This window comes from Poecilia formosa, unplaced genomic scaffold (genome assembly GCF_000485575.1).
Source record: "Poecilia formosa unplaced genomic scaffold, Poecilia_formosa-5.1.2 Scaffold186, whole genome shotgun sequence".
NCBI lineage: Eukaryota > Metazoa > Chordata > Actinopteri > Cyprinodontiformes > Poeciliidae > Poecilia > Poecilia formosa.
The window spans coordinates 393,835-404,756 of NW_006800125.1; the positions used below are offsets into that span (position 1 = coordinate 393,835).

The 10,922-nt window shown below is 44.5% G+C and overlaps 2 protein-coding genes across 15 annotated transcripts in view; one reads left to right on the forward strand and one right to left on the reverse strand.

Moving 5' to 3' along the window:
- Positions 1–10,922, forward strand: part of LOC103147623 (low-density lipoprotein receptor-related protein 1-like) — a 108,092-nt gene that overhangs the window by 81,538 nt on the left and 15,632 nt on the right. For all 8 annotated transcript variants that reach the window (XM_016678637.1, XM_016678633.1, XM_016678635.1 and 5 more), the window contains 14 exons: positions 5,464–5,653; positions 5,737–5,941; positions 6,055–6,247; positions 6,637–6,762; positions 7,055–7,183; positions 7,267–7,386; positions 7,547–7,660; positions 7,763–7,912; positions 8,089–8,211; positions 8,305–8,421; positions 8,900–9,028; positions 9,104–9,226; positions 9,324–9,464; positions 10,414–10,601. In XM_016678637.1, the coding sequence (XP_016534123.1) occupies positions 5,464–5,653; positions 5,737–5,941; positions 6,055–6,247; positions 6,637–6,762; positions 7,055–7,183; positions 7,267–7,386; positions 7,547–7,660; positions 7,763–7,912; positions 8,089–8,211; positions 8,305–8,421; positions 8,900–9,028; positions 9,104–9,226; positions 9,324–9,464; positions 10,414–10,601 (2,048 nt within the window). The remainder of the gene's footprint in view (positions 1–5,463; positions 5,654–5,736; positions 5,942–6,054; positions 6,248–6,636; positions 6,763–7,054; positions 7,184–7,266; positions 7,387–7,546; positions 7,661–7,762; positions 7,913–8,088; positions 8,212–8,304; positions 8,422–8,899; positions 9,029–9,103; positions 9,227–9,323; positions 9,465–10,413; positions 10,602–10,922) is intronic.
- On the reverse strand, positions 644–5,471 carry LOC103147622 (delta-type opioid receptor-like). Of its 7 annotated transcripts, XM_007566059.2 has the most exons (4): positions 4,673–4,778; positions 2,772–2,945; positions 2,646–2,709; positions 644–2,550 (listed from the first exon to the last, which is right to left on the reverse strand). In XM_007566059.2, exon 4 carries the CDS (start codon positions 2,453–2,455, stop codon positions 1,427–1,429), a length of 1,029 nt encoding a protein of 342 aa, XP_007566121.1. In that variant the 5' UTR covers positions 2,456–2,550; positions 2,646–2,709; positions 2,772–2,945; positions 4,673–4,778; the 3' UTR covers positions 644–1,426. The 7 variants fall into 7 exon arrangements, with proteins under 7 accessions (XP_007566121.1, XP_016534130.1, XP_007566120.1 ...); XM_016678644.1 differs by lacking the exon at positions 4,673–4,778 and adding an exon at positions 5,385–5,470 and having other exon boundaries at positions 2,646–2,945; XM_007566058.2 differs by lacking the exon at positions 2,646–2,709.

Below are 10,922 nucleotides of genomic sequence, written 5' to 3' on the forward strand. Positions count from 1 at the left end.
ATGTTAATGTTTTACCAAAGTAGCTTCGCTTTAATCTGTCTAACAAGGAATGTGATTCAGTATTGGTTCTTCTACTGTGCCCATAAAGCATCCACACCCACAGCAAATCTTGTGATCGTCTTACGCAATGCAGTTCTCCTGTCTGCAATCTACACTACAGATGAAAAAATAAATGTTTGTTTTTATTTCTTTACCAAATAATGCATTCAGATTGAACGAATGCTGTCTACAAACATCGGTTTTCAAGTTTTACTACAGGCTTTTAACTAGATTGAAGTCTGGACTTTAACCAGGTCACTTACACATGATTATGCTTTGATCTATATTGCTGGCTCTCAAACATTTTATAGTAAGTAACACCCAAGTAGACACAAAGTTTGACAAGTACCACAATTTGAACAAACTCACTTCATTTAAAACAGTGGGACAAACGGAAGATAAGCTTCAAATTTTGTTGCTCGACACTCATTTGATTGTTTGGCATAATTGGTCAGAAGGAGGAGTTTAGTTTAATGTTCTGTTGTTATTCTGAAATGTACATTTACAAGATTTAAAGTTGGAGAACTTAATAGATTCTGAGTTCAAGTCGGAGGATTCTTACCGACCCCGGCGTCAAAATCCAAAATGGCTACTTTGCACTTTAGATGTGGCTGAATATGAACAGGAATAACTTTTTATTTGTACTTTTTATACAAATCACATGCTGTGCTATAAAACATCCTTTATTAAACTAATTGCTGCGCTGTTTGACAGTACAAATCGCAGAAAAATTATTACATTGTATTCCTACTAGCAGGTATCCTGATCAACAAATAACATGCATTAATTAACAAATTTAATTGAGTTTCTAACTTGAAACAGAAATGAATTTAGATTTGATGCCGTTTGCTGATCTGAGGTTGAACTTTACAAAGGAATAAATCACAGCGTAAGTCGACCCCAGCATTTGTTCCTGGGCCACTCTCATCAGATGCTACACGATTACTACATTCATGTTTTTCTTGCTAATTATTAATGCTAAAATTTCATCTAAGTACCACTGAATGCAGACCATAAAGGCATTTTAATTCTAGCTGCCATGTCTTGCTGCACAGACAACGACCCTAAACATGCAGTGGGTTTTCTTTAGTGGGTTTTACTGTATCCGCTACATGGCTTGTAAACAATCGAGCCTTTTTTGTCTTTATTTCTCGCCACTCTTCCCAAGAATGGATAATTCCTACTGTTCTTGTAAACCATCTGGACACCGAGCAGATTTTAAGACCGTTTTGCACAATAATCTCCTAACGCGGCTCAAGGGTGAATATCGGTTCACAACGAGTGACATGGCTTTTCAGTTTCAGTCTGTCACTGATGCCAAGTGGCAACCATTTTATTCACAGGTCTTACAGCATAAAGTTTGTTTGATTTGATTACACCGATATTGTCAGATAGTAGACAGCACCACATTGTTCTTTTCGATTTGCCGTTCCCGTTTGAAAATCTTCAGCAGATCCTGTCTGAACTTTTGGGACATCAGGACGTAGAGGATAGGGTTCATCACTGTGGAAGACGTTGCCATTAGGCGAGCAAACACACTAATGGCGCCATAACGCGGCGTGGCCCCTGTGGCCCCTGTGGTCGCCCAGTGTGGATTGACCAGTAAGGCCAGCGCCAGTCCGTACGAGGGCAACCAGCACACAGTAAAGGCCAGCACCAGCATGGCCGTCGTCTGAGTCACTTTGCTTTGATAGCGTTCGACTTGGGGGGTCGTGCTGGCTTGCTGGCCCCGCCACAGGAACACGTAGATGCTGCCGTATGCCACCGCGATGGTGACCAGTGGAACCATGAAGGCTGCGAGGAAGTGAAACAGTCCGTAAATCATCCGCTGCTCGTGAGACAGGAAGGAAAAGCAAATGAAGCGGTCAGGGCTTCCTTGAGAGGTTTTCACGAAGCGGAAAGCCAACTGAGGGGCTCCGAGGCAGCAGGCCGGGACCCATAGGAGGACGGCAACCATGGAGACCCTGCGCGGGGTGAGCAGGCCGTACGCTCTGGTGGGTTTCACCACAATCAGATAACGAGAGACGGCCAGCGCCGCCAGGGTGAAGATGCTGGCGGACGAGCAGGCAGACCCCAGGAAGCCCACCAGGCGGCACATGACGTCCCCAAACGGCCACCTCCTCATGGCTATGGCGGCGGAGTAGAAGGGAATCATGGAGAGCAGAAGCAGATCTGCAGCGCTCAGAGCCAGCAGCAGGATGTCTGTTCCCGTGCCGATCGTGGACGCATGGGAAGCTTGTCCACCGCGTTTCATACGCCTCCGCTGTCGTCTGCACAAGATCACCATCACTAAGCTCTGTCCGGTAACTCCCAGGATCAAAATGAGTGAATCCATTATGGGAACGAAGATCTGCTCCACGGTGCTGCCAGAAGAGTTACACATCTGCTCCACGCTGCTGCCAGAAGAGTTACACATCCTGTCCTCGGTCCAGGTGATTCTGACGCTCTCAATTCTCCCCAACAGCTTGTTCGGTCATTTCACTCAACCAGTCATAAAACGGCTGATAATACCTGTAGAAAGGATTAGTCACAGTCAATAACAGTCTTCCAAGAAATAACACCACATGGATTTCCAAACACGCAACAGCGAGGGTGCTGACAATTACCAGGCAGTTTTTAGAGGAGAAGGTGATTGTTAAATATAAACACATGCTTCTTCTTGACATGCTCCTATTGGGACATGACCGTCAACATGACAGACTTGTTCAGTGATGCATCTATTTTCCATGTACCGTCCAATCAGCTGGCTCCCAGTAGGCTCTTTGCTCCTCTTCGGTCTCCCGTTGAGCTTGAATGAAAACTGTGAAGCTCAGGTCTGACACCTCGCAGCAGCCCACCGCTCCACATCACTTCTCAGTCGGACAAATCAATCCACAGCCCCTCTTTTCTCCGCAGAGAGGGATATTCTGCAAAGCGGATTGGGAGCACAATGTGAACGTAGAAGGTGAGAAGCTTGACTGTAAGCGAATAAGTGGTAGGTGAACTCTGGACCGATTATGAGACAGCACAGCAGAGATGGGTTGGCCGGCTCACTGTGGGAGGACCTAATGAGGCCTAGCAAAGATTTTTTTTTTTTTTTTTTGTTTCCCATGCTTCATCATTTTAGCTTCTTATCAGAAAGGATAAGATTTGTTTAGAAGTCCTTGTGCATGGATGTACAAAATATGCATAGATACTATAAATAAACAAGAGGAGTCAGTGGAACGGCGTTCGCCTGCAAAATCTGGGTAATTATTGACTTCCAGCCTGATAGCAAACACTGAGCAGCTATCACACCTACTGCAGGCAGCTGCCATAAAATCTGTGTCAGGAAAGCCACCATTAGGAGTTATAAAACTGCAACTCATCCGTTTGATTGGCAACAGCAAATTTGTACATGCTGAGACAGTTTAGGTCTACAGAAAGATGAAGGACTTTGTGTAAAAAGGAAGATTTGGAGATTTACAGCTCATTAGCAGCTCTAAGGAGAGAGGGAACAAGGAAGAATATATCATATGTACGTTGATTTTTACTGCACAGTGATTTATGAATGCAAATAAAAAGGCGCTGTTTGGCAAGTTGCTCAAGTTCGGAGCAGCGTTGCTTCACTTGGAAACATTCATAACAGAAACAGTGATCCATGTCTGGCGTCAGACTGAAGATGTGCCTCATCTGGCAAGGAGCCTCGCTGGGTATTTGGCCAGAAGTGGGAAAGACTTAGCGAGGTCGTATCCAGTCCTGAGAAAAGACCTCTTTTATCATTATTAACAATGTCTGTACGAGATCTTGGAAAATATGGAATTTAAATGTGAGGATTTTCTACAGATGAGAGCATGGTGAAATATGTGTACGCCATATCTGTCCATCCAGGAACTATCACAGAAGTTTATTTTCATTGTTAAGCAGTCCTGCTCTTAATGAAGCCTTGTAAGTGTGCATGTGTGGCTGTTTCTCATTAGCAGCACAGCTGTTCTCAGTCTGAACTTTGTGTTCCTCTATCCTCTGGTGTACTCTACCTCCCTACAGGCAGAAAAAAAATCCTTTAGTTCAGAGGTGCCCAAACTTTTTGAGAGCAAGATCTACTTTTTCTCTCACCAGCCGCCTGAGATCTACCTCACGACACAAAGACATAAAAATTGCAAATTAAACTCTATTGACTTATGCAAATATATCACATCAGTTATAGCAGAAATAATAAAGTGACAGAAAACCTAACGCAGTTTCTTCCTCGGTGAGATTCTGACACTGGGAGGAGGTTACTGGTTTCTCAGTCAGAAGATGGTTGCAAACCTGACGCCAGCAGGTGTCAGTCAGTCAGTCATGGTAGATCTGACATTTGGTTTGATGACTGAAATATGAGCAACTACAGACTGATAGGAGGAACCAAAGAGCCCAGGAAAGGTAAAGGCAAATCTTCTGAAGTCAGGATATAATCAATTTAATTTCACATAATTATCGGCGGTAGAATTTGTTAAAACTTAATGAAATATATTTGTCCTATTTGATGTTTGTTGTGACGTATGCTCACAAGCGAACGAGGTAATTAGTCCAAGTTTGTCGTTTATTGAATGTTCAGAAACTACTAATGAGCCACAGCAAAGGTAAACAAAGGTAAAACAACCCGAACAGACGATCAGCTGAAAACATCTCCTACCTTTTTACTCTCGGTCTCTTTGGCATTTAAGCACACCGGTTGCCGTGGCAACCGCTTGCGCCCCGCAAGACGAGCAGAGATTATTTTAAAAACACAACATTCAGTCCGTTACGACATCCGGTTTCCAGGCTTGATATTTATTTCTCCATTATTAATCAGCCTCTCATGAACACAGCGGTGGTTGATTAGCTAATTTAAACTCCTGCTCTGCTCGTCAGTCGGTCTTTGAGTCGCCTTTATTTTTTCTTTTTTTTTTTTTTGTTAATGGAACCAAAACACACTGAATTGCGCAACACCTTGTTGAAACAATAATTGCTGAGATTATTAATTTTAACAAAGTTTCGTTGATTTTTAAAAAATAATTATTCTTTTTTTTTTTTAATGAAGCTACAAACGTTTAGGATCTTAGTGAATATTTTTGATAAGCCTGTCAGAAGAGGAAGTGCTGGTCTCAGGTTTGTCACCTGCCTGCCGAGATCGACTCAAAACCTTTCGATAGACGCATTGGGCAGCCCTGCTTTAGCTCATTTCAAGGTTGTGCAACAGAAAATGACCCCCTCTCATCCGTTGATGAGGTAGTGTAATAAAAAGTTTCCCCGTGTCCTTTTGGCACCGTGGTTGTTGGATAAAAGACCCGAATGACACCTCACTCCCTTTTACAGCAAGCTGTCATGTCCAGAGTTGTGACTTTGCGACACCAGGCAGCACTTACCTGCAAGTAGAGGACTGCGTTTTGGCATTTGAACACAACCTGTGACTGATGCGCTTCTCCGCTTTCCTTCCTGTGTCAGACGTGGGCTCTGTGGAGGGTTTGGCGTACCACAGGGGCTGGGATATGCTATACTGGACCAGCTACACTACGTCAACCATCACCCGCCACACCGTGGACCAAAGCCGCTGGGGCGCCGTCGACCGGAACACCGTGGTCACCATGTCGGGAGACGACCACCCGAGGGCGTTCGTGCTTGACGAGTGTCAGAGGTCAGAGCTGGTTGGGTTCTTGGCTTTCACACGTTTGTTCATAACGCTGACCATGTATGTGTTGCGGTGTCTCTGCATTGCAGCCTGATGTTTTGGACCAACTGGAATGAGCAGTCTCCCAGCATCATGCGCGCTACGCTGGCTGGTTCCAACGTCCTGGTGATCATCGGCACAGATATCAGGACCCCCAACGGGCTGGCCATCGACCACCGAGCTGAGAAGCTTTATTTCTCTGACGCCACCCTTGACAAGATTGAGCGCTGCGAGTACGACGGCAGTCGGAGATACGTACGTCATCACGCGTCCGACCTTTTGTGTGGCGGTGCCAATAGTAGCGATAGAATATGTGTGGTTGTGATTTCCTGATCAGCTGATGTCATAAGCTGTTATTTCCACCTCAGGTGGTGCTGAAGAACGAGCCGGTCCATCCGTTTGGCCTGGCTGTTTACGGAGACTACATCTTCTGGACGGACTGGGTCAGGAGGGCTGTGCTTCGGGCCGACAAATACACCGGGGGTGAAATGAAGGTGTTGCGCGCCGACATCCCCCAGCAGCCCATGGGCATTGTTGCCGTGGCCAACGACACAAACAGCTGTAAGTTAGGGCTTAGCATGATGTGCAGAGGGATTGTCATTATTGCAGCTCTCTGCACAAATAACCTGACTTGAATGTGCAGAAAAAGCTAATCTAGGTTTTTGTTCCTTTTCATGTACATGAATTCAGATTCTCTTTGCAAATTACACTCTGTTTGACCACATTTTTAAGACAACGCCATTGCTTGAAGATAAACATGCAAGCCTTTAAATAATATAGATATCTGGATCTGAGGGCTTGATATTCAAGAATGAGAAAATTCTGGACTTCTCTACTTGGGATCCGGTGTGATTGCTATATGATAAATGGTCTTGGCGTAGTTGCGAGGTCTAATTTCTAGGTACCATGTGCAGCTTTGTTTACTTCTCACAATCCTCATGTTTGCACAGGTGAGTTCTCTCTGTGCCGAGTCCACAACGGAGGATGTCAGGACCTGTGTCTGCTGAGCTCTGGAGGAAGAGTCACCTGCGGCTGCCGTGGCGAACGAAAGCTTTTGGAGGACAACACCTGCACCGGTACGACGAGAGCCGGATTAATTAAAAACAGTCTGGGTTAACATGTGTGGATCCATAATCAAGCATTAATGCTCTTTACTAGATTCTGTTTTATGAGGATGTTTTCCCCAATCTATCTATTGCTTCTGCTCTCTGATCACACATCTGAGAGAATAGCCTGCAATTAATAATTTGAAAAATACAAGTTTTGACAAAAAAAAAACAAAACAAAGATATTTTGGAGGTAATTTTGGTTTTTAATTAGGTGTAAATTGAAAACTTTCGCGTTTGCCCTCCTGTGTTTGTGCCTCAGGCGTCAACTCCACGTGTACAGGCGTTGATGAGTTTGAGTGCGGAAACGGAGACTGCGTGAACTACACTCTGACTTGTGATGGCATGGCTCACTGCAAGGACAAGTCTGATGAGAAACAGTCCTACTGTGGTGAGGACAATCTTTCCTGTGTACAATCACATATTTTTCCATCTGAGATTAGTAATTTGACCCCATTTCTCTCTGATTCTCAGCCAATCGCGTGTGCAAGAAAGGCTACAGGCGGTGCACAAATGGCCGCTGTGTGGGGCACAGCTCCTGGTGCAACGGGCAGGATGACTGTGGAGACAATTCGGATGAAGTCTTCTGCAATAGTGAGTCTTATTTTGAGAAAGCGGGGAGAGCGCAGTGGATTAAAATTACTACAAAATATTGCAAAAGGGTTTAAAACTAAAGTACTAAATAACTGGGAAAGGCTAAAAACGGCTGAGTTTTCCAGCTCAGAATACTAATCTACCTGAACTCTTTCTCCAGCCACGTTGTGCTCCGCCGACCAGTTCCAGTGCAGAGACGGAAGCTGCATCTCCAACTCCAGCAAGTGTAACCAGAAGGTGGACTGCGAGGACGCGAGCGACGAGATGAACTGTCGTAAGTTGATCCATTCTCTTGGACGGAACAGTAAATAATTTCATGCTAAACTCAGCATGTCGCTCGGAGGCTTCAGTTTTATGCTTGTTTTTCTTCGCGAAGCTCCCACGGACTGTTCCTCTTACTTCCATCTGGGAGTGAAGAGTGTGATGTTTCAGAAGTGTGAGTTCACCACGCTCTGCTACGCCCCCTCATGGCAATGCGACGGCGCCAACGACTGCGGAGACTTCTCAGATGAAAGGAACTGCCCAGGTGCTTTGAATCCTCATCGACTGATGCGTCGAGTATTCATCTTAGATTACGCCAGTAGGAACAGGAAAATAAAAAGAGAACAGTTTGAACTTAATTATAAGACAGGAGGTGATTTCATGTGGAAAAAGCCTTTTCCTCTCATACTAAAGTGCTTATTGCCAACTTTGCTCTGTCAGGGGCCGGCAGGACGAAGTGTCCGCTGCCCTTCTTTGCGTGCCCGAGCAACCGCTGCATCCCCATGAGCTGGACGTGCGACGGTGAAAATGACTGCGAGAACGGTGCCGACGAAATTAACTGTGGTACGACCTGAGACGAGCTGAAATCCAGACGGATTTTTATTTTCCCCGGAGGAGCGATGCCTCTTTCATTGCCCCTATCTTTGTTTTATGTAGACAAGGTCTGCTCGCCGTCGCAGTTTGAGTGCAAGAACCACCGCTGCATTTTCAGCCGCTGGGTGTGTGACGGGGCTGACGACTGTGGCGACGGCAGCGACGAGGACGTTCACTGCAGTAAGCGCTAAATAAATTTTGCCGCATCAAAAAAAATATATACATAGCTGTATAATGCAATATTCATACTCGATTGAAGTGATTTACACATAAAAGTCTGAAAATAGTGGCATGTATTTGTGTTCAGCCTCCAATAATCTTATATACCTGCAAAGAATGTAAGAATCAACTTTAAAAATGTTTATTAAGGTGGGTTGATTATAAATACCCACCACACTTTTCAGATTTTTTGAATGGCATTTCCCATTTCACAGTTTTGCACCACTTGTTGTGCTGTCAGTTAAAGATCACTTAGTAAACTTTGAGGCTTGTGACTGCACCATGAGAAAATGTGAAAAAAGACACGTTCCAGGGGTAGAATTAAACCTGCGCTGTATATAAAAGCGAGGATAGCTCACCTGGGTGCGGCCTTATGTTTTTTTTTTATGGTACTCTAAAAAAAAAAACATGTGGCTGAGCTGCAACATTTTTTTTATAGAGAATAAAAGCTGCAGTCCGGGGACATTTCGATGTCCTGGGTCAAATGTGTGCATTCCTCAACGCTGGAAATGCGACGGCGACAAAGACTGCCCGGATGGCGTCGACGAGAGCGTCACAGCAGGATGTGGTGAGCTGAACCCCTCTGCTCTGTTTGAGGAAGAAACAAATCACTTGTTTTCTCACCAAACGATCTCCGTCTCAGTCTTCAACGACACATGCAGCGGGGACGAGTTCATGTGCCAGAGCCGAGAGTGCATCCCCAAGCACTTCGTGTGCGACCACGACAAAGACTGCAGAGACGGCTCCGACGAGTCCCCCGAGTGCCGTAAGCGGCCGCCTTGCACCTAATGGGCCAGTCGTTCTAACGCTTCCTCCTTCTCCTGCCACTTTTATTTGAGCACGCTCGCTGTTTGTCACCGCAGACTACCCGCCGTGCGGTCCCGACAGTTTCCGCTGCGCCAACGGGAGCTGTCTGCTCCACAAGTCCTGGGAGTGCGATGGAGAGTTTGACTGCCACGACCATTCAGACGAAGCGCCGAAAAACCCTCACTGCTCAAGTCCAGGTCAGATGCAGACACGCCGCACAGCTCTGGAAAAAAAAAAAAATAAGAGACCACTGCAAAATGATCAGTTTCTCTGATTTTACTCTTTATAGGTATAAGTTTGAGTAAAACAAACGTTCTTTTATTCTATGAACTGCTGACATCTTGTCTCAGAAATTCCTAGCAACAATTTACTATTTATTTGCAGAAAATAAGAAATTGCCAAAATAACAAACAAGATGCAGCACTTTCAGACCTCAAACAATGCAAAGAAAACATTCATTTAGAAACAACAATACGGATGTTTTAACTCAGGAAGGGATCAGAAATCAATATTTGGTGGAAAAACCAGGAGGTTTCCAGTGGGGTTCAGTGCAGTGGGCTCTTAATTTCTTCATTTTTTTCCAGAACTGTATTTGTTGCATTTCTTAGAGTTTTTCCTTTAGGAAATTAAAATTTACTTCAAGAGTTTAATGCCTTTTTTGTAACATTAGACTTGAGATTAATGCATAAAACAAGAACTGGAATATCAGGGATTTTTTTTATTATTATTGTAGTTGTTTATTCAGATTTATGCATAACTTTATTTATGACAGTTGCTGTCAGTATTGGGCAGGACAATATAGTAAAAATGATTATTCATAAAATTAGATTTTCCTGGGTTAGGAAGGTTAATTAAACCAGAAAAGCTGGGAAAAAAAGGCAGGAAATGATTTGAATACAAAATAGAAACAACATTAAAGCAGAGAAAGCAATAGATAATCTGCAAACAACCACAATAAATGTTTCATTGAACACTGAATAAAAAAAATGCTTATTTGAAAGGAAAAAGTCTGATCATATCTGGCAGCTGGAAAGATTTCTCAACAGACTAGAAATAACGTCTGAAGCGATCTTTGAAATGTCATCAGCTCGAGTGAACTTTTCTCTCCGCTTGTTTCTCATTTAATTTCTTTGTTCGACTGAACAGAAAAGAAATGCAACGACACCGCGTACGCCTGCAGTAATGGAAAGTGCATCGCTGAGGCTCTGCTCTGTGACCATAAGGACGACTGCGGCGACGGCTCTGATGAGCTGAACTGCTTCATCAACGAGTGTCTGAACAGTAAGCTGAGCGGCTGCTCGCAGCTCTGTGAGGACCTGAAGAAAGGCTTCAAGGTGAGCAGGAAACGAAACGTGTGCCGAGCGGAAAGCCTGGAGCTGGATTTATATTCACAGTGTGCTTGAAAGAGTTCGGACAGCCGCGTGTGATGTCCTGTGTTCTCCATCTGCCCGATTTTCTAAAAGTTTCTTCTTCTCTTGCTTCCTTCTTTACTTTATTTTGTCATTCCTCTCTTCATATCCGTCCTTTTGTCCTTTTGTTGTCCCGTCCTTCCTTTCTTGAAGCCGTTTGTTCTTCTGTTTTCCTTCCTTCCTTCCTTCCTTCCTTCCTTCCTTCCTTCCTTCCTTCCTTCCTTCCTTCCTTCCTTCCTTCCTTCC